At 38.8% G+C, this 23,233-nt stretch overlaps 1 protein-coding gene across 1 annotated transcript; it reads right to left on the bottom strand.

Moving 5' to 3' along the window:
* Positions 1 to 122: 122 nt before the first annotated feature.
* panx3 (pannexin 3) lies at positions 123 to 16,817 on the bottom strand. Its single transcript, XM_020920685.2, is given in 6 exon segments — positions 123 to 181; positions 862 to 1,252; positions 1,254 to 1,614; positions 3,879 to 4,093; positions 6,598 to 6,740; positions 16,634 to 16,817. Coding segments are annotated over 6 exon segments (1,353 nt in total).
* Between the last annotated feature and the right edge of the window lie 6,416 nt (positions 16,818 to 23,233).

Genomic DNA, 23,233 nt, shown 5'->3' with positions numbered 1-23,233 from the left:
CTTACCGAGACTTTGCTGTTACAGTGTAATCCAATAATGACAGAACATGAGCCTGTACTTCTAAAAGAGGTTTGCTCTTCGCTTTAGTATCTGTACTCGAGTACTCCATAGTCCACAGGAGCCTAGTAATGACTGTACGGTGAAGTCTCCTTCAGCTCGTGGTAGCCCTGGTGCTTAGACTCTGTGGACAGACAGAGAGGGCAGTTAGATTTACACCCTCCCAGTGCACGACAAAGGCTCGTTTAGAATTATATACACATACAGTAATATCTTTTAAAATCAGAAAATAAGGTAATAAATCAATAAAAAATTTACATCTACAGTATTTAAAGGCACAGTATGTAACTTTCTGGAGTTCACCTGCATGATCCCATGGAAACAGAAAGTTAAAACCGTACTTTCAATTTATACGTGTGGAATATTGTAACATTTCCATGGAAGCAAGCAGGAGGAGTAGAGTCAGGTTTGTGGGGATGCAAGCCCATTCACAAATAAGGGTGCATATTTTTTTATACGCAATTCAGTGCCAAAATAAAAATGAATATACCACGCTTCTATTTTAGCGTATTTTTGACCTAAATAGTTACATACTGAGGCTTTAAGATAAATAAATCCTCATAATTTTTACTTACCCAGTTCTTACTTTTTGCAGTGTAGCAATATATATGTTTTAGCCAAGTATTTCAACTTTAATATTTGTGAATTCATTCATTTTAAACTATAACTACATTAGTGAAACAATTGCACAGGCACAGAACTAACCCTGCTTTCACGTTATTATTTTCTGCACGTCCCAAATGATGTAGGTAAAGATAGCCACTAGCAGGATGCGTTTGAGAGTGTAGACAAGTGCTGTAGTACCCAGGCTCATATTCTGCTCCACCAGGGGGCGCTGTTCACTGCAGTTCACCACTCTGCCCTGCGCCGCTCCCAGGATCGTCATGATATCCACCAGGTCCAGTTTCCCCTCCTCTTTAGCCTCCTGCACCTCCTGCGCCAACTCCATCGCCGCCTCCTCCCTCTCCTCCAACTCCTCTTGGGTCAGCATCGCGTTTATCCCTTGACCCGCTGTTGCATTCCCGACCTGTGGCGGCGCCAGCGAGCACAGGGCCCTCACTTGCCCGTACGACTTCAGGTGAGCAACGTTGGCGCGCAAAAACAACATCAGCACGTTCAGATCATTCAAAGCGCACCCCAGTTTGCGTTGATTCATGATATCCAAAGCGGGGAGGACTTGGTAGACTGACAGAAAACGTAGTGTCCCAAACGAATAAGCGAACCAAGCTAAAGACGACGATCGGCCCGAGCAGGACGTAGACAGCGCCGTTCGCCACGCTGATCACCTGAAAGACCAACTGTCCGATCATTTTGCACTGCACGAGCTCGGGAATCCAGTTTTGATCTCGAAGCATCCCGGTACGCACGAAACAGCTGAATTCGTCTTGCAAGAAGGCGGAGAGGTGGAAGTACGCGAGGTACAAACAGGCGGCCGTCATAAAGGTTAGCAGGAGGAATCCGCGCAGAAACAGCATGCTGACCAGGAAGTAGGACTGCTGTTTGCATCGCATGTAGCGCTCCAGCAACGGGTATTCAAAGTAGCGCTTCTTCTTGGCCCTGTAATTTAAGCAAGAAAAATACAAAGTTAGCGAGGCCTCCCAGAGCGGCCGCATGGTTCTACTTTGGGATTTAAATGACACCCACACATAAGACAGAACTTCACAGAGATGTTAGAGGAGATGAAAGAGTGTACTGACGGAGAGAACTACAACTTTCACACACTATAGTTTAGGAGTCATAGGAGTGGGTGGTTACATGATGTTCTTCCGACATGCCGCTATTTAGACACTGACGTCTAAGGCTAGATTCAGACTACAGGGCTTAATGCTCAATTCGGATTTTTTTTGTGAAATCTGATTTTTTTGCGAGATCGTTCACATTTCCAAATAAATGCGACTTGTATGTGATCTCCAGTGCGAACTTTAAACTCTCCAAAAGTGTCCTGCATGTGCACTGGAGGACACGACAATGTCACATGCAGCGAGAGTGCTCAGTGTTTACAGAAGTCACCTAAACGCTGAACTTGTTTCCCAAAATACAGTCCAGTTCTTCGTAAAATGGACAGGTTACAGGTCCATTTTACAGAAGTCGCTTAAACACTGAGCTTGTTTCCCAAAATACAGTTTACTTCTTCGTAAAATGGACAGGTTACAGGTCCATTTTGTTTGTTTGAGACTTTAGCCTCTCCTTATATTTAGGTCACAGGCTCTTTATTTTTTGTTGACGTTGGAACCAGGACGCCTGTAGCCGCGCTCGGCCATTTCTTGGTCAATCATTTCAAAAAACGCCTGGTTCCGATAAAACCCCTCCAATTTGGCCTGAACACAGCAATCCCCCTAATATTAATAAACTCGCTAACCTCGCTTTACCTCCATTGACTAGACTCCGAGCTTCATGTGTAGGTGGGATGAATGTGACCTGACCGTTCAGACTGAAGTCGCATGTCAAAAGATCGGATATGTATCGGTTTTAGGAGCACATATCCAAGTGGTGGATCTGTGTCGCTCCCACTGTCATTAAAAGATCAGATACAGGTGCATAGGGGCCAAAAAATCGGATTTGGGTCACTTCAGGCTGCAGTGTGAATGTAGTCTTATTGTCAGAGTAGCGGCATAAACATTATTTTTCAAGCGTCCCACTACTTCAACTTTTTTTTTTCATTGTCGGAGTAGCGGCACTTTATTATTTTTCAAACATTCCGCTTTTCCGACATGAATAATATTAATGTAATGCCTATTATACTTTGCACTCCCATATGTCATAAGAGGCTTGGGCTGTTTCAAAGCACTTGATTAGAGAATACTTCGGCCACACAGGACATGAGACAGAGGGAAAATGTCCTAATTGATCGCTGTGGAAAACAGTCATGCATTTTAAAAGAGAATAGGCCAGCCTTCTGGAAAATATCTCCTCTAAAATGGAGGCTGCATGGGTCCTTTGTGCTTCATTCATTTCATCATGTCAGAATAGTCATACTAAAAGGTAATACCGTAATACCGGCAAGTCTAAATAGAGACATGTCGTAATGAAGGGATGTCGGAATAGGCGGTTTGCGTGTGACTCAGTTTAAAGTTTAATTAGAAAATAAGTTACACTGAGTGAGAAAAGCAAATAAACAGCAAAAGTAATGTAAAATGTTATTGTAGGTTCAGTTCAGCTATGTTTTGTTTCATTATGCAATATGTGTTATGATATGCATCTCATGGTAGAATATTTATTGTGATATTTTGAAAAGGCTGATATAATTGTAGATGGGACACTTTTTTTGCTTTTAAAATACCCTGGCAAGATTTTGGTGTGAATTATTTTCATCATAATCACAAGAATTCAAGTAAAAAACATATTTCTTCATGTTGTCTGCACTGAAATGAATCATGGGATACGTAGTTCCCTATGTTTATATGACACTTTTGACTATACAGTATCACAATATTTCGGTTATTGTTACATCCCTAATTCTGGTACAGTTTTTTTTTTTTTTTTTTTACACTTTTTCATTTGGTGGTGTTTAAAATTCAGGAATACATTACGGTATTTGATCATGTAATTTCAAAGTGCACATAACTAGTGAAAAACACTACACACAGCTCTTGAGGTGAGTGCACTTTTGATTTTTATTTCTCCAACTAGTGAGAGAAAATGCTTATTAAACAGTAAAACTAATATAAATTTGTTTTTTAATCCTATGTTGAATTTTTACTCTGAATGCACGATGTAACCGAATACATTTTAATGCAGGTATGCAGTACTCTGTAACTAAATATATTTTCAAAGTATTCTTCCGACTGCCCATAGCGTTGTAGTTTTCCAGAGTGCTGTACCTGTCAAGCTCAGCCTGGAAAGTGAGTGGGTTCTTGGTGTTCTGGCGCAGCTCCAGGATGTTCTGCGCCAGGCGGATGGAGCGGTTGTAGGATTTGTCCAGTTCGTCCATGATGAAGAGCAGGTCTGACCCGAGAGAGGGCATCACCAGCTGCCTCCAGATCAGAGCCGGCAGGTACATGAGCACGGCCATGGCCAGAAGGGAGTAAGGGAACATCTGGGGAGAAGAAGAGGAGGGGAAGAGGAGGAGAGGAGATATGAGATTTGACAAGATTGTATCTCAACAATCACAGTTTTCATTTATTCAGATGTTGCATGGTGATGTAGGGTAAAGTTACAACTAGGGCGGTGGAATTCATCAAATTTTAATCATGTTTTTCTCATATGGCTTTGCCCTAACAAGAACAAGATTTGTACCAGCTATGTATTTCACTTCTGGAAAACATTTGTTACCATAGAAATTAACAATACGAAACAGTGAAATCTCAAAATGGCATCCAAAACAGGAAAAAAACTAAACTAAACAAAACAAGAACTTACATATCCATAGAAAACGATTGATCAAATATTACAATAAAATTGTATATACTAGGTAGAATCGTATATATATTTTCTTTGGCTTACTGCATTTAAAAGTCCTATATTACGCAATATTGATTCTGTACCTGGAGTTGTGTTTTGTTTCATTCACATATGGAGGGATACTGCAGCCAAGAGGTTAAAAACTGTTTTTTAATCAGCTACGGAACATCACTAAGCTCAGACCAGTTTTATCAAATGCTGGTCTTGAAATGATTGTTCACTCTTTTATTTCATCTCATTTAGTTTTTTGTAATTCTCTTTTTACTTGTTTTAATGCGTCTAACTTAAGTGGCTAGACTGTCGGTTTTACTTCGTTTTATTTCGTACAAACTGTCTGACCTCTCAGCCTTAGAATTCCTTTCCTCGTTGGTAGGCGGGTACTTTTTATCATTTAACCAATCGCTGCTATTTGGTTGTGACGTATGTAAAGCGCTGCTAACGGGGCTAACTGGTATATTAAGCTTTTCCCAAATCCTGTAGGAAGAAGGGCAATAATGTCTTTCTCCTTGATAAAATTCACCAAACATTCTCTTTGTTCTGGCTTTAAATCCTCAACCTCGAGAATCGCTGACAACACAGAATGTATTGCTCTTCGCTGATTGGATGGTACCCGAACTCGCACTTTCGGGGTTTTGCAAACCATCTAGTGTATTTTGATTCCTGACCTAGTCGCTGGAGAGAAATTAAATTGAGCAGAGGCACTAGGTGGCACCAGCCTGGCTAGGAGTTTTGAGGTCCAGGTACATAATTTTGAAGTCAAGTTGGATGGTCACATTAAAAATAGTTTGCAGTGTTTTGTTAATTTCTGTCAAAAATGTATGAACCACATAACAAGCCCAAAACACATGGCAGTGGTGGACCTCTTGGCAGCCACAGTTTGTCCAACACCCTGTATTTCCCTGTGAATAATGGGCACTTTGGTGAAGTGGTAGTTTTCAAGTTACACAACAGATTCCTTTTACCATTTGGCAATTCCAGGACTGAAATAATCCAGATGAATGTAACAGTGTGTGGAGTTTAAAAACACACTGGAGCACTTCCTGTATTACCACATGACATCACAGGGAGTGTTTCCAGTTTGAAATAAAAACTCAGCTTAAATATGCAGGATTTGTCTGTCAAACATATGTGAATGAAACAAAACACAACTCCAGGTATGTTTCTGATGAGGATTCAACACGATAAAAGTGAAAAAATGCATAGCACACTCAGATGGCCGATGTCCAAAAGCTTTTTTTTTTAACTTTTAAATAACGTTTCGGCCTCGTCAGATATTTTTCTTGCTTTGGACCACAGTATGACCGATAATTTTTTCACTTTTATTTTGCTGTTCCTTGCATTTGCACCTTTACAAGAACTTTGGTGTTTGGCGCGTGCGTTTTCTTTTTCATTTGATTCAACACTATAACATACAGAAAATCGCGTTATATAGGACCTTTAAATATGAAAACCAATGTCACATCACTTTTCAGATCAAACATTTCCTATTCTTCAGTTCAACTTCCTTTTATAGGTGACATTTTGAGGACTTTTCACCATCAAAAGGTATCATATTTCTCTTTAATTTTTCATCGCTGTGGACCCCATGGATATACAGTAACCTCCTCTGATCATGTTTAAAGCAGGAAGAGCCTGAGATCAGAGGCCCCCCACTCACTTTCTGCACCCACAGCCCCTTACCGCACACACTTTGAAAAAACTTTACAAAGACGAGCAGATCTGGAGCCTGTGCCCTTGATTTCAGAGGGCGTGATTGACGGGCGGGTTAACCAATCAGAGAGACGCACGCTCAGACACAAACACGGGTGCTTGTTGTAAAAACAGGAGAAAAATCTACACGATGGACGGAGAAATAGTGCCGATTTTTACAGAATGAACAATCGAAGCACCAAACTTTTACTTATCTCAGGTAAAAGAAGTTATGTATTTTGTTCTGAATATTATGTGAATTTTCCAGAAATGTCTTCAACTTTTGAGAGCCACATGAGGCAAATTAGCAGCTGTGGTTGGATCATTTAAAAATGTTTAAGTTTCATCATTTTTACGTTCTATGGTCCAGTTCAAGTCCCTTCTGGATTCAAGCACAAAGTAGAAGGGACTGGGCGGTCAGGAAACACAACCCCAGACCCACTCACTCACTTTGTGCACCCACAGCGAGCGCTCCTCAAAGTTCCCGTCGCTGTCAAACTCGTGATGCATGAGGGAGTCCCAGCAGTAGGTGTCCACGTACGCCGCCTGTTTGATGGTGAAGTTACTGGGCGGGAAGCAGCTGATCTGAGGGCCTGGAAGTACACAAGAAGAGGGAGAGAGGGAGGAGAGGAGGAGAGAAGGAGGTGCTGTTAGATATTAAAAGCATGGATTTTCAGTGTGATAGAAAGAGAAAAACTACTAGAAATGTATTGATATGTAAACAGGGATTCTTAAAAGGCCTGTATTTGATGTTTTCCCAATGTATTTGAGCAAAATTTGTGTTGCCTCAGTACAGATATATCGCATAAGCTGCTCTTGACGTCAAAATGAGACCACTGTGTGCTCCTCTCTGGTCTCTGGTCTTTGTGAAAAGTGCAAATAAACTCATTGCGGTGAGTAATTGGTAAACTCGACATGCATAAGGTAAGTGGGGAATAACTTTGGACCACTGGAATCTGTGTCACAACCTGAAGTAGCACCTGCACACACCAAAGCTTTTAATCTTTTGGACAGATTGTATTGAAGGATTTGTTGCACTGGGAAAAAACAACATTTTATGTAAGTTAAAAAGATTAAATTTAGAACATTTGACTTTATTTGAGTAGATTCAACTTGACAAGTAAAATGATCTACCAGTGGAATCAGTGAGTTTTGTTTTAATTCAAGCAACATTCGATTTGATGTCTTATTTTAAGTGCAAAAAAGTTGTTATTTTTCTTATTTTAAGTGTAGTAAGATGTATTTTCATATTTTAAGTACAAAAATCTTATTCCACTGGCAGATAATTTTACTTGTCAAGTGAAATTTACTCAAATCATGATAAAACTTTCTTAATTCAAGTCATCTTAACTTGACTAGATTTAGTTTTTGCTGTGTGATTGCATTGCATGCATTGCAAATTTCTCTGATGTGGCCAAGATTTTAACTTATATCAGGTTATTCATCTTGTTTTCAGATTTATTATCTAAGCAGTTCTGAGACTGCTTAATTCTAGTCTAGAGGTAGTTTATTTTAAGATAACTTGTCAAGTAAAATGATTTTGCAGCATGGAAAATTTCACTACTTTAAGTAATTTTCAGATAAATTTAAGTGTTTATATCTTACATTTTGGCCAAGTTTTTGTTTTTGCAGTGTGCAACTTTCAAAAATTAGGCTAAATGTTTATTTATTTATTTATTTTGGCAATTTGTGGTTAAGTCTCACTTAATCAAAAACTAAATAAGATATCCAAAATCCACTCTGTAAATCATTTTCACCTCTCTACAGATCTGACCTTTATTCTTGGTGATACAGTTACATCGTGCACATTTAAACAGGCATTGGGGACAGTGGCTTAGTGGTTTGAGCGTTGCCTACAAAACCACATCTGGGTGGTTATTTTTGTCTTTACATACGTTACTGGTTTTAAATCATGGTGCTGTGGTAACACCAGAGGAGGGGACTTGCAAGTTGTGACTTGGACTCGAGTCAGACTTGAGTCACTATTTTTAGGATTTGAGACTTGACTTGATAAAATGGACTAAGACTTGGGACTCGACTTGGACTTGAAGGTCAGTGACTTGGGACTTGACTTGAGAAGACTTGATGCTTCTCCTAAAAAAAATATCTGTTTTTAGAAAATACCTTTCTGTTTTCTCAGTTGAAAAATGCAGTGCTTAATTTTACAGGAACAAACTAAAACATGTTCCTCCCACTTCTGTTTGTTATTTTTATGTAATTGAAGTACTGTGATGTGGTATCCTCAAATGTACTACAGTAATATACAGTACAACACAGTAAAACAGAGGGAACTACACAGAACACAAACCTTCCATTTTAGTGCAGACTACATGACAAAGTAACCAATATTAGCGCACTTTTAAATCTGAATTGTTTCTATTCTGACCGAAATGATTCACACTAAGATCTTGTCAAGACAATTATAAAGGAAAAATTCTACAACTCTTATATAAATACTCATAGATAAATATACCATGACTTTTTAAGTACATTTTAGTTTAAAAGTCACAGAAATTGCGAAAACCAAAGCTATATTTGGTTCTGTGGTTTAAAGACTGGAAATGACTTGAAGCTTAAAGCAGACGACTTGGACTTGACTTGGACTTATGGGCCAGTGACTTGAGACTCTGCTTGGACTTGTTTGTCTTTGACTTGGGACTTGACTCGGACTTGAGGTCAAAGACTTGAGACTTACTTGAGACTTGCAAAAGAACGACTTGGTCCCACCTCTGGGTAACACTGTACACTGAAATATCACAAAATCAGTATTTTACAGCAATATTTTATAGTTTTTTTGTTTTTTTTAGTTTTAAAGATTTTTAGCTCTTGCTTAAAAATCTGAGAACTACATGCACACGCCTTCACTTCTCTCAACATTTCACTGCACAAATCATAGGCTTCTTCAGTTCCAGCAGCTCCACATTTGGCCGATCCCACCCATCGACTGTACAGAACCTCATATTTACTCCACCTTGTTGTCACCACATGTCCTGCTTCCTCGTACGCCTTCATTACCATGTTCCTCCACCCTTCACAGAGCAGAGCAGAGGAGGGTGTGCCCCAGATACTCCACAGTGTCTAAACTTAACAGCCATCTCCACATCTGTCCTGCTGCTCGAATGGAAAGTCACTGCCCGTAATTCAACCCTGGGATGTGTTTAAGTGGATATATTACAGGCTGCAGGGCTGAAATAGGCCTGTCCCAATGTCATTAATCAGAGTAGTAAGTATAAGGTGGATATAAGAAGGACATGTCTGAGTAAATACAGTGAGTGTACGGTAATGTTGTTTTACTTACTGAACATATACCATAAAACAGTGGGGGGGTTTGGAACATGGGTGGTGCAGACCTCTGCCAAGGCACTGAGATTTGAGAGTTGTCCTGTAGTACCCTGGTATATACCGAAATCCTTATTTGTGTCGATGGAAATAGAAAGTTAAAACTATACTTCAGAACATTCTCTTTTGAGATATATGTTTTATGTCCTGTAGACCAGGGTTCTCCAACCTGTAGCTCGGGAGCTCCACTCCTTTCCAAGTAACTCGCCAAGGGATTTCTGAATTACATGTATTGTGCTGGATAAGTAAAATTTGATGAATGAAATGGCTTTTACCATTGTACATGTATCATTTTGATTCCTAATTTTGTACACTAATAAATGGATAATGGTTTATGTTTAATAGGCATCTAACTGTACCTCATCTAAGGCTCGCCATGGCTCCTATATATGCTCAACTTCTCGTGACCGTTAAAACTAGTAGCTCTGGCATTTTCGTTTTGTAAAAGTAGCTCATCGGAGGAAAAAGGTTGGAGACTCCTGCTGTAGACATTATAGTCCAAGGAACAAAATGAAAACAAACAGGAGTCCCTCATCCAGGTCAAGTAAGAGTTTGTAGACATGCAAGCCCACTCACAGCTAGGACACATGTTTTGTAGCGCAATAAAAACATCAAAAATGACAAGAAAAAATAAAAATAAAAATAAACTAGAAAAGCACTCAGAGAGCGCAGACCTCCGCCAAGGACTACCCCCATTTTTTATATAAATTGTGATAAAATCAGTCTTCTGGATCAGATCCGGATCAGCCTTTGGAATATGAAAGAGGATCCCATTGTCCATCCCTGAGTCAAATTTCATGGGGTTTGGTCAATAATTAACCGAGATATTGAGAAACAAAATTTTTGGCCCCATTTACCACAATGTTAACTAAAATTTCAAAGTGATCCAGAATCCAGGATTTCTTCCGGATCACCCCCAAAATGAAATCAGTTCTTCCTTTTCACATTTCCAACAAATCCTGAAAATTTCATCAAAATTGGTCCATAACTTTTTGAGTTATGTTGCTAACAGACAAACAAACAAACAAACAAACAAACAAACAGACAAACGCCGGCAAAAACATAACCTCCTTGGCGGAGGTAAAAAGCTTTTACTTTAAAGACCCTATATTACACATAATAGACTCTTGTGAGCTTTAAGTCATGTTAGAATGCTGTTACCTCCTTAAAAACATACAAAGAGTTGTTTGAGTAACTCTTTATTATTAGTCTGTCTACATCTCTAAAGCTCAAAATGCTCTGTTCCACCTTGTGATGTCATGAAGTGATAGTTTTCAAGCTAACAGCCACCCTTTATTTTTCGGGTTAGCAGGATTTCAGTAGAAATTGGTACTTCCAGGGCTGAAATTTGTTTTTAAACTCCACAGTGGAGCGTTTCCTTGATGGTTCATTTTTAGCTTTTTGCATTTTAACACTTTTTATTTATTTTTTATTTATTTAAAAAAATATATGATTTACTGTCTTTTATTGTATTAATTTGTCTGTGCAGTCCTTTGGTAACTGCCATGTTTATAAAATGTGCTATAGAAATAAATAAAGTGGATTGGATTCCTGTATTACCACATGACATCACAAGGTGGAACAGAGTGTTTTCTGTTTGAGAGAAGCCTAAAAATGAAGTGCTTGTGTGTTAAACATGTGTGAATGAAACAAAACAAAACTCCAGGCATGTTTAAGATGAGGAAACAAGAAAATAGCTTAAAATGGACCTTAGAATTAGGGATGTAAGGCTATCCAACTCTGTCGGAACGATATTATCACGACATGCATCTCACGGTACAATATTTGTTGCGATATTTTGGAGAGGGTAATATAATTGCAGATGTTGATTGATTGATTGATAGCATTTATATAGCGCCTTTCCAAATACCCAAAGCGCTTTACAGTTCATTATTCAGTCACTCCACACTCATGTGACACTTTTGTTATTTTAAAATACCTTGACAAGATTTTGGTGTGAATTATTTCCATCATAATCCCAAGAATTCAAGTAAAAAACACATCTCTTTGTGTTCTTTGCACTGAAATGAATCATGGGAGATGTAGTTTCTTATGTTCATAAGCTGCTGCTACTGTAAATGCATTTAAGCAAAGGAACTTGTAATTTGATATATTGTGACAGCCCACGATATTATTGTGAGACTATACGATATCACGATATTTCGGTTATTGTTACATCCATACTTAAAATAAATGTTTTGGCTAAATTACGCTGTGTTTTTTAGAACTGAAATCGAATTATACTTGCTATAGGGAAACATAGATGTACATTTTCATTTATCGTCACTGCCAAAATCATTACGTTCAACGAAATAAAATAGGTAAGAGCGACTAAAGCCAACTTCATGAACGTCACAGCGAAATCTCTGCTCAGATTCTATAGTTTCTGCCAAGAGAAGGACTGAGACTCGTGCTTTTTTTTCCAGGAATACATGGGCTGGGTGTTTGTGAAGAACATCAAAAGCATCATTTTTATTTCACAGCTCCGTGTATTTATAGCTGCATACATCTTATTGAAAGGTGAGATTTTGTGGGAACACTTGGCAGTTCTTCACATGTGCTCCAAGAAATCTCTCCTATTCAGACTGCACTCAATCTGGACTCACTGTCATTAGAACGAGGATTCATACAGAAAGTTTGTGTGTCCTTGCTAAAAATAATATCTTTTATGTTAAAACTTTGTAAATAAATGACGCTCTTATCTCGTCTGAATGCTTTTGGGGCAAGTATTAAGCTTTCCGCTCTGCTTATGTAAAACTGTGTGGGTGTGTGTATTGACAAGTCTTAAATAGAAAACCGAAGCACATCTTTTCAGCATCCTCATTTGTACAACTGCTTATCTGCGCTCACATAACATCATAACGTTCTTTAAATTTAAGGTAAAATGTAGATAAGATTGTTATGGTACTGTTTAAGGTGAACCGTGTAACTTTTTAGGTGAACAACTTCATTTTTAGATTTTATTGCTTTACCTGGATTTTTCCACACTTAATTAAACTTATCTTCAAAGAGACAAGAACGACACACCATAGCAAGTTGAAGGTTGGATCTGTGGAGAGGCGAGTCAGCTCAAAGTATAGCATTTTCTGGAATCTTCCATAGTATAACATTATATCTTGCATTTGTTACTTTTTTTTTTTTTTTAAGAGAGAAAAAAAAAAAGAAAAAAGAGAAAAATATATACATTCAAATTGTAAACTGGCAAACTTCTCTAATGCCATAGCCAACTGTGAGACTGTTCAGGTAAAGCAATGAAATCTTCATGGAGACAAGAAGACGATGGACTCTCAAAAACACCAGAAACATCAGAAAAAATACATAAAGCACCTTTAAATATTACGTTGTTTCCAATCTCATCATCTCTGACACTTAGAACTACATCTCCCCTACACCTCACTCCACAATCAACATTGGCAAATAGCAAAATCATTTTATTTGCAGTGACATCATGCCGGGGGTGTTCTACATTAGTTTCAGATAACCTCGATTAGAATCCTGCATTAGGTTTTAGCATCCAAAAGATGATTTAGGAAGAAATTTGGAAGAAAAAGGAGATGTTTTAGAGGTTGCTCAAGCTGCATGAAGTTTTGAAGCTCCTAAAATGATTTGGTTTTCCTTAAGAAGCTGTCACAGTCTGAAAATTCAGTTGTCAAGAAAGCAGCCTTATCAGCTTTTGGCCGACATCTTTGGTACTTGAGTGAAGAAATGGTTGGCCTGGCGTTCTTCGACTCCAGTGTGACAGAAGAACAGAAGAAGCTGATAGTTCACAATATTACGGAAAAGGAAGGTTCAGAGAGCGACGTGACGCCCTTAATCAAGCAGATTATGAAGGGAAGCAGATCAGTGATTTTTGTCTCCAGATGCACGATGCTTTTCTTTGAAGCTCTTGATCTGCCAAAAACATTTTTAACAATTCCCCCAGCAGCAGCCCGGGCTGATGATGCAGATTTTCAGAACGAGCTAAAATTGTGCAGTCCAGGAAAGTTGTCAGTGATGTTGGTAAAAGGGGAGTGGAGCTTTTTCACGATTTTAACTGTAGCCTAACAAAGAATGAAGATCAGAAACAGAATCTGCTGCAAGTTGTCAAAGAGCACACAGGCACGTCTTTTGTGACGCCAACAAAGCCACAGTGGAGCTGGACTTTCTAAGTAACTTTTTATGGACTTTATAAGCAACATTTATGGACTTTGTAAGTAATTTTTCTGCAAGTTTAAGTTTGTGTTTACAGAATAAAATGACAAATTATTCGAATATGCCTTATTTATTTGGTTTGGTATGTTATAGTATAGGCCAGTGTTTCCCAAACTTTTTTTCTGGGGACCCAGTTTTTAAAAGTCACAAACCTTCTCCGACCCAATTCAATAGACAATATTAGTAAATCACAAAATAAAGGTGGATTTGACCATTATTGAAGATTAATGAGGATATTTTATTGTTGATTGAGTGATTGTGTCTCTCTGAACAATTAGTCTTGCTCAAGTTTTAAACAATGAAAAACAGTAATTGAACCAGCAACTAGAAAAGCAGTCAGAGAGCGCAGACCTCCGCCAAGGACTACCCCCATTTTTTATATAAATTGCGATAAAATCAGTCTTCTGGATCAGATCCGGATCAGCCTTTGGAATATGAAAGAGGATCCCATTGTCCATCCCTGAGTCAAATTTCATGGGGTTTGGTCAATAATTAACCGAGATATTGAGAAACAAAATTTTTGGCCCCATTTACCTGTTAACTAAAATTTCAAAGTGATCCAGAATCCAGGATTTCTTCCGGATCACCCCCAAAATGAAATCAGTTCTTCCTTTTCACATTTCCAACAAATCCTGAAAATTTCATCAAAATCGGTCCATAACTTTTTGAGTTATGTTGCTAACAGACAAACAAACAAACAGACAAACAGACAAACAGACAAACGCCGGCAAAAACATAACCTCCTTGGAGGTAATAAAAGGATTCAATTGTAATGGCAATATTGAAACAAAATAGTCACTAGCTCTCTCATGTGTCAGAAGTGTATATTGCAGATCTACATGCAGATTGTGACCCACCTGAGGGTCGTGGCTCAGTCTTTGGGAAACACTGGTATAGGCCCTATAGGTCAGTTTTCAAGTGTCTAAATATTAATTAATTTGCATAAAATTTGGACCCAAATATTTTGGCCAGGTTCTAATCTAAAAAAAGTTTTTTTGGATTGCCCTATTCTACATGTATCTCTAATGCTGGAATGTTTAGGACACAATGTACACGCTACTAAATAGGGGAAAAAAGGTTTAAGATTGTCGGAAAACTCAAGAAAAAACACAAAATGGATCGGGAGCCTGTGATTTATACGTTTATGGTGCTGTTTAGGTGTTTGATTTTCAACAAAATGGTGAGTGCAGGTAATATTATGTGAAAGGGACTTTAACAGCACGAATCATCTCATCTGTTATGGTTCCAGCTAAACCAGCTCATTAAACTCAGATTAAAGTCTAACTTGAGTGACAGAGCTTCAGACAGAGCAGTGCCTACAGTTAGCGCCACACCCCGAGGTAATGTCGATGATCTCAGCTGCAAAGTATCCTTCCCTGTGTACTTGTGTGAAGGTTCAGGTGCACATAAAGACTCCAATAGCAGTGCAATCACGTCTGTTGTCAAAGTGTGGAGCCCGGGCAGACGTGTCCTACCCTCTTGTGTCTAATCAACTCCCCCCTCAGTTCACTTTAATGGAGAGGAGCCGCCACCAAAGCAGAACTTGGTCTTGTAATTACAGCGTGCCAGTGTTAGTGAGCGCCAATTAGCATCAGGAGCACGGGAGCTGATTGCGCTCACAGTTTAAAGTCAGACAGACAAACAGACACGTCATTAGCTCTGCCTGTTAGCCACATCAGCACCGAGACATGTACTAACGGAGACAATATCTACACGGAGACATCGACTCACAAAGAAAAATAAAACCAAAAGCTTTAAGAATCTATTGTGATTTGAAATATTGATATCTTTAGTAGTATTCAAACTATTTTTTAGTGAACTTTAAGCCCAATGCAACATATTATAAAAACATATAAGTCTACATAATTATACTTCTTGCAGTATAAATTTAAGAAGATATTTTAGAAGCGATAATACTGCCATTGTCTCATAGGCCTTTAGGTTCAGGTGACATGTGGCGCCATCTGCTGACAATATTTCAAACAGCACAAACTTATTTCAGAAGTTCATGGAGATTTGCATGTCTTAGGTTTTCATGTTTATTTTTGTGTGATTTTTGTAGCCTATTCGATTGATAATTTGTAGTAAGAAACTAAGGTATGTTTTTAAGTGTTAATACTGAGAAAATGACATTAAATGAGCTCCTGTAGTCAATAAGTCCGCAGTTGTGGCATGTTTTAAATGCTTATAAAGTCAGTAAGATTTTCCACAAAAATAATTAAATGAATAAACAAATGAGTGTCCTTTGTCCCATTGGGTCTACAGACATAAGCTTGAGTTCTTTCCTTGTCCTGTGAGCAGCCAGTTATAACATTATAATTTTGGCTGTATCTATTTAGGTGTAATTATAGGCTCCACATTCAGGCTAATGTAAGGCTAGAAAAGGGCCATGGCATAAAAACATGTGTACAGGATATAAATACTCTTGTTATGTCTTTTTTTAAAGCTACACAGCGTCTTCACTCACACTAATCATAGATATAATAATCCTGCTATGTATGCTATAGTAATCCTATACATCAGACCTGGGCATTGTACAGCCCTCAGGCCAGCTCGTCAAAACAATGCTATTTACTGCTTATAATAAAGAAATACACATAATATTAGGCAGAATTGAATTAAGCATTTTGGCCCGGCCCTCTACAATATTTTCTGTTTCTCATGTGGCCCCATGGAAAAAATAATTGCCCACTCCTGCTCTACATGCTGTACTCAATTAAGTTCAACTTCATTCTGGACAAACACAAATACACCTAACACTTAACACATGTAAATAAAAAATGTACTCAACAAAAAGAACTGTTACTTTAAAATAATAGTTACTCAAGTAGAAGTTATTTCTCATGCGGTGAGTAAATTCAATACTCTTAGACAAGGACTAAACCCAGAGTGTGGGGAAATGTCTTATGTTTTTTCCATGGGAATGTGTGAACATGTGAATGTGAAGAGTTCGTACCGAGGGAGATCTCTCGTGCGAAGGCCATGCACACGAGCATGAGCGGCAGTCCCACAGACACGTACTTGATGACCTTATCCAGAGGCAGCTCCAGCTCCAGGTGGGACACACGGTTTATCCCAGGATGCTCTGGGAGGAGGGCGTCCGTCAGCATGGCGTGAGCCGCTGCCTTGGCAATAGACATGGCTGACGTCGTCTACGAAAGAATCAAAGTGAGTTTCCTTGTATAAGAAGATGGGTAAGACTGTAGAGTCAAGAATGAACACATGGTGGATGCAGTGGTGTGGAAAATATCAATATTCAAAGGTGTTCTATGTTACTTTTCTAGTGTGAGGTTTGACTCAAGAGAAATGTCATTACCCTGCTTGGACTGTTCCACAATACGACTAAACTGATGCATCTTCCATTTATTCAATTACATGTGTTCATATCACTCTAGACACCACAGAGACCTGCTCGTCGCCATGGTGAAAGCAATAACATCTCCATGCAAATACGGAGGTGGCTGATCCTCCGCCACAAAATGTACACAGAGCATCTTTAATATGAAAACATTAATTTGTCATGACATGTCCTAAATATATTACTCAAACACAAGTACAAATTACTTGTAAAAATATTCCAGAGAAAGAGTATAAAGTGGTTTTATAGGTGACAGTAAATACTAGTATTAAACATCAGGGCACTAAAGGTGGGGCAAAACTTAGAATATATTCAAATTTAAAACAGGTTGTGTTTACTTTTTTGCATAAACTATTAACTATCTTCTAAACTCAACTTATTGCACATTTTAAATTGAATTTAAGGTTCCTCCACCTCCTCCAATAAGTCATGGCTTAGTAAATGACAGTACACAATATGAAAACTTCCTTTAAATTCATTCTCGCCTATGCTACTTTTTAACGAATCAACATTCAAATTAGATGAAATGTATTTACATATTTAAAACAACCAAAGTTTACCATGGGGCTGAACGACAGAAACTAGACTACTAAGAATAAAAACACAGTATACACAGGTTTTTCTTTTGTAATACAACCAGTAATGTCACTAACTCAAACCAAACAGAAAAGTATAGCCTTTAATAAGGATTTAAATTCATCATATGTGCCATCTTACCTGCGGGAGTCCACCTTTGCCCATGAATACGATGTGAAAATCCTCTCCTGGGCACCAGTCCTTGGAGGAGAGGGGTTAACCCGCTTAAGTAGTGAGGGCGGTCCAGACTGGTGCAGAGGCTGGTCCGGGTCTGGTCCGGTTCTGCTCGGGTCTGTCTGTAATTACAGTGGGACGTGTGGGGAGCAGGGAGGAGCCCACATGGTAGAGGATGGGACAGACCTCCGGTACACAGGGCAGCTGTGATCCACTTTAAACAGGACCACTGTGGTCTGTGGCTTTAGCGAACTCTGTCATTCAAAGGTTATTTATACTAGAAAGACTGGCCCAGAGTGGAGTTATATCTGTGAAAATGTGACTTCTGTAGGGAGCAGTACAGACAGTGGAAGAAATACTAGTATATATTGATACTTTTTTGTCCTAAAGGTGCAAAGGTGAGTAACTTTTGACACCTGCTTGTCTCAAAATGTTATTGCATTGCCTAGAAAGTCCTACAGCATGACATTAAACCAATAATACACTACCGGTCAAAAGTTTTAGAACACCCTAACTTTTTTTTATTGTAACTCAAGTCGTGCAAGTCTAATGAAGAGCTTGAAATGTTACAAAGGTAAGTACTGAACAGCCAAAGGTTAAAAAAAAAAAAAAAAGATAAATAAAAGATAACAAAACACAAGTCCAAGCTCTGCCAAAACTACCTCAGGAAAAAAAGAACAAAACAAAAAAAAAAGATTGTGAGCTTGAAAACATGGAGTGTCCAGCACAGTCTCCAGACTTAAACCCATTGAGCTGGTTTGGGATGAACTGGACAGAAGAGTAAAAGCCAAGAAACCTACAAGAGCCACACATTTATGGGAACTTCTGCAAGAGACTTAGGAAGAACTTTCTGAAGAATTGATTTCTGTTGTAAAAAGAACGAGCCACGAGTGTGTTCAGCTGTTATATCTGCCAAAGGTGGACACTTTCATGAATCAAAAGTTTAGAACACGTTTTAGTCAACAGGAAACAGTAAACAAACTATAAAAAGTGTGGTGTTCTAAAACTTTTGACCGGTCGTGTATCTGAAGAGAAGCAGGTAGCACCATCAGGCCAAGTTACAGGTCAGATCAGTGGAATGACAACTCCGCTTACAGTAAGAATCCATGTTTTTCAAGGTGTTTTTGGGCAATAAAATTACCCGTTTTGAAACATTTACAGCAATACTCTGGAATATTCCTGGCAAAGCAATAACGTCTTTACTGAGACAAGCAGGAAGCGAACTCTCCACCAATAAAGTTATACAGCGCACCTTTAAAAGTACAATGCATAATTCAGGTGTTTTAAATTGTTTGTTTTAAAACTCAGTAAATGCAAACTAAACACTAGTCTGATTGAATGAAACTTTTTTACCAAAAGTAACGTACTTATTCTAATTGTATATGGTATTTTTAGTAGATTTTTTTGGATTTTTCAAATTTTTTGGTCAGTTTAGTGGTAGAAGTTGTAAAAAAGGAAGAAATGTAGCTGTTAACAAAAGTACCACGATTTGAAATGAATGGTAAAAGTGACATTAAACACAGTGACGTATTAGACGACAGTAATAAATAGTCAGTGTAAATATATACTGTAATTAGGGTACAACTTAACAATCATTCAGATTCAAAATTATGTCATTTGCTTTATAATTATTCAGTTATGTGGTTTATTACTTGAAGGACAAAAGATTAAAAAAAACAAAATCTAAATTGTCTTGTGAGATTTAAACCATGTTATAAAGCAGTAACTTCATCAAAAACAGACCTGGAGTTGTTTTAGAGTTGTATCATTCATACATGTTTGAGTAAACCTTATTAACTTATTAGTAGAACCCAAATACTCTGTTCCACCTTGTGATGTCATGCAGAGGTACTCCCAATCATCCAAATGATTCTAGTGAAGGTGTATGGAGTTTAAAAACACAGCGGAGCACTTCCTGTATTACAACATGACATCACAAGGTGGAACAGAGTGTTTTCTGTTTGAGAGAAGAACTCCAGGTTTGTTTGTGATGAGAAAACAACATTAAAACAGATCAGAAAATAGCGTAATATGGACCCTTCAAATAATGAACAAAATCTTGGTCTTCAAATGTCATATCCCAAAAATTAGACCAACTAAATGATATTTGAAGGAGTGAGGGCCAGAAACACAAAGGTTCAAATGATTTCTCATTGTCAACATGAAGCTTTTATCATCGTGGACTTCAGAGTGGGAACAGAAACAGGGATCTAAATGTTTACTCACATTCTAGTATTGTTTGTTACACTGTAAAATATATTACTATGGGGAATATTACTCCTACAATCTGTTCTTGAAGAGTAAATGTAAGTCCATGTGCGTAAAGATGGACCATCACTTCTGTATTTGACATGGGCCTGTGTAATTAAATCTAAATGAAGATTAGAAATAGAAGGACGTTTTACTTTGTGTGGATTGTGCAGCTCACAGCAGAACAGAGGAGGAAGAGCTGAGTCCACACTTCCAACAGCAAACAGCACAAGTACATGTCCTCTACATGAGAATGGAGAGAGGGAGAGAGGGAGAAAGAGGAGAGGAGAGGAGAGGAAGGGAATAAGAGAGAGGGGGGAGAGCGAGAGCGAGGGAGAGAGAGGGAGGGGAGAAAGAGGAAGGGAGAGAGAGAGAGGGAGGGACAGAGAGAGAGAGGGAGAAAGAGGAGAGGAAGGGAGTAAGAGAGAGAGGGGAGAGCGAGAGCGAGGGAGAGAGAGGGAGGGGAGAAAGAGAAGGAGAGAGAGAGAGGAGAGGGAGAGAGAGAGAGAGAGAGAGAGAGAGAGAGAGAGAGAGAGAGAGAGAGAGAGAGAGAGAGAGAGAGAGAGAGAGAGAGAGAGAGAGAGAGAGAGAGAGAGAGAGAGAGAGAGAGAGAGAGAGAGAGAGAGAGAGAGAGAGAGAGAGAGAGAGAGAGAGAGAGAGAGAGAGAGAGAGAGAGAGAGAGAGAGAGAGAGAGAGAGAGAGAGAGAGAGAGAGAGAGAGAGAGAGAGAAATGGAGGCGGAGAGAAATGGAGAGAGAGAGAGAGAGAGAGAGAGAGAGAGAGAGAGAGAGAGAGAGAGAGAGAGAGAGAGAGAGAGAGAGAAAGAGAGAGAAATGAGAGAGAGAGAGAGAGAGAGAGAGAGAGAGAGAGAGAGAGAGAGAGAGAGAGAGAGAGAGAGAGAGAGAGAGAGAGAGTGAAAGAGAGAGAGTGTGTGAGAGAGAGAGAGAGGAAAGGGAGAGGGGGGAAAGAGAGAGAAATGGAGAGAAATAGGTGAGAAGGGGTGAAAGAGAAGAGGAAGGGAGGGAGTGAGAGAGAGAAGAAAGACAGAGAGAAGAGGGGAAAGGTGAGGGAGAGAAGAGGAAGGGAGGGAGAGAAGGAGAAAGAGAGAGTGGAGGGGAGAGAGGGAGAGGAGAGAGCCAAGAGAAAGGGAGGGAGAGAGGGTAGAAAGAGGAGAGGAAGGGAGAAAGAGAGGGAGGAGAAGGAGGGGGAGAAAGAAGAGGACGGCAGGGAGAAGGGTGAGCGAGAGGTAAAGGGAAAGGAGAAAGAGGGAAGGGGAGAAAGAAAGGAAAAGGATAGAGAGAGACGCGAAAGGAGAAGAGAGAGGAAGAAAAGCGAGGTGAAGAGAAAGACAGAGAAAGAGAGAGAGAAGAGAGGAAAGGAGGGAGGAGGAGAGAGAAAATAGAGGGAGAGGAGAAGAGAGAGAGAGATGAGAGTAGAAACGAGAAAAAGAGAAGAAAAAGAGCAGAAGAGAGGGAAGAGATGAGAAGGAGCAGAGGTTTTGGGCGTCCATCTCTAAACCAGTCGAGTCCCAGAGCCGTGGTGAGCAGTGGTGGGCAGTGGTGGGAGGCTCAGCACAGAGGAAGTCACACTAATATTTAGACGAGACTCTGAAATCGGAGGAGGAGCAAAGAAGAAGTGAAAAATGGACCATTACACTTTGTGACGCTGTAATGATTTAACTACGATGCATTTGTCTTCTTACTAAAACTTTTAGTATCGTTCACGACCTGATTTAACCCCATGTTCGCTTCTTGTTAAGTTTATCTGACCTAGTTTTTCTCTATATATTACATCTTTCTATTTATATATTACATTTTTGTTTTGTTTGGGCGTTTGACCTTTTACCCAAACCACAACGCTGCTCTGTGATTGGTTCAACCTCTGTGGCACTGGTGGGCTTTGCCAACAGAAGAAACAGGACAAAATGGAGTCTTGTATTTGCGAACTCACTGTCATGCAACCTTAATGGAGATGTTATTATAGCTTTGCCTGGAAAGTTTCACAGCAGGGCATTAAACTTCACTTATCACTATGAGCAGCGTAGTTTGTCTCCACTAGGTCTGTCACAATAAAACATTTTGAACTACGATAGATTGCTGAAGTAAATATAGACAATAAACAAAAATACTGAAACAAATAAAGCAGAATTATTCCTCAAATGTATTATAAATGTAGAAAATTGTAAAAAAAAAAAAAAAAAAAAAAGAACTACAAAAAAATTCAAAGTTCAAAGTCATATCATAATAATAGAGAAAAATTATGAAAAATGTCCAATTAGCAAAGGTGGGACCAAGTCTTTCTTTTGCAAGTCTCAAGTCTTTGACCTCAAGTTCGAGTCAAGTCCCAAGTCAAATACAGGCAAGTCTAAGTTGAGTTTCGAGTCACTGGCCCGTAAATCCAAGTCATGTCCAAGTCGTCTGCTTTGAGCTTCAAGTCATTTCAAGCCTTTAAACCAAGCTTAGATTTTTGCAATTTATATGACGTTTAAGATAAACTGTACCAAAAAAATCTTAGTATATTTGTATATGAGTATTTATAGAGTATATAAGAGTTGTAGAATTTAATTAAGTTAAGTTTTTATTTTAAATGTGTTGACAAGATCGTAGTGTGAATCATTACGGTCAGAATAGAAAGAATTCAGATTTAAAAGTGCTTCTCAAGTCACAAGCCTCAAGTCCGAGTCAAGTCCCAAGTCACTGACCTTCAAGTCCAAGTCGAGTCCCAAATCGTAAGCCATTTTCTCAAGTCAAGTCTGAAGTCCTAAAAATAGTGACTCAAGTCTGAGTCGAGTCCAAATCCACCTCTGACAATTAGTACAAAGAAAAGTCCTCATTATAAATCCTGACTCCCAAAAATGATTGTTTCATCTTTCATGCACTGAACCGTAAGTCGATGTAGTAATTATTGTGACAAACCTACCATCACCTGCTTGTCTCCCTGGTGATATTTAACTTTAATGCTTCACCACGGAACATTCTAAAGTTACATACAATAAGTAGAGTGCACTTTGAACAACTGAGACTTGAATCATAAACAAAGTCGTGGGACATCAGCAACATATCAACGAAAGCTCAGAAGAAATAAAAATAACACAACAGTTTGTCTGAATCCTTTACATGTTTTAATTATTAAAATTGGTCTATTGAAACACAATAGATTATGACAACAAAGTGTACAAATGAAATACAAATATCTTCTA

Source organism: Boleophthalmus pectinirostris, unplaced genomic scaffold (assembly GCF_026225935.1).
Source record: "Boleophthalmus pectinirostris isolate CB_2022bp ecotype Guang Dong unplaced genomic scaffold, ASM2622593v1 HiC_scaffold_12, whole genome shotgun sequence".
In the NCBI taxonomy this organism is placed as follows: Eukaryota; Metazoa; Chordata; class Actinopteri; order Gobiiformes; family Gobiidae; genus Boleophthalmus; species Boleophthalmus pectinirostris.
Note: the sequence above shows the minus strand (reverse complement) of the source record. Positions and strands in the feature narration are given on the sequence as shown.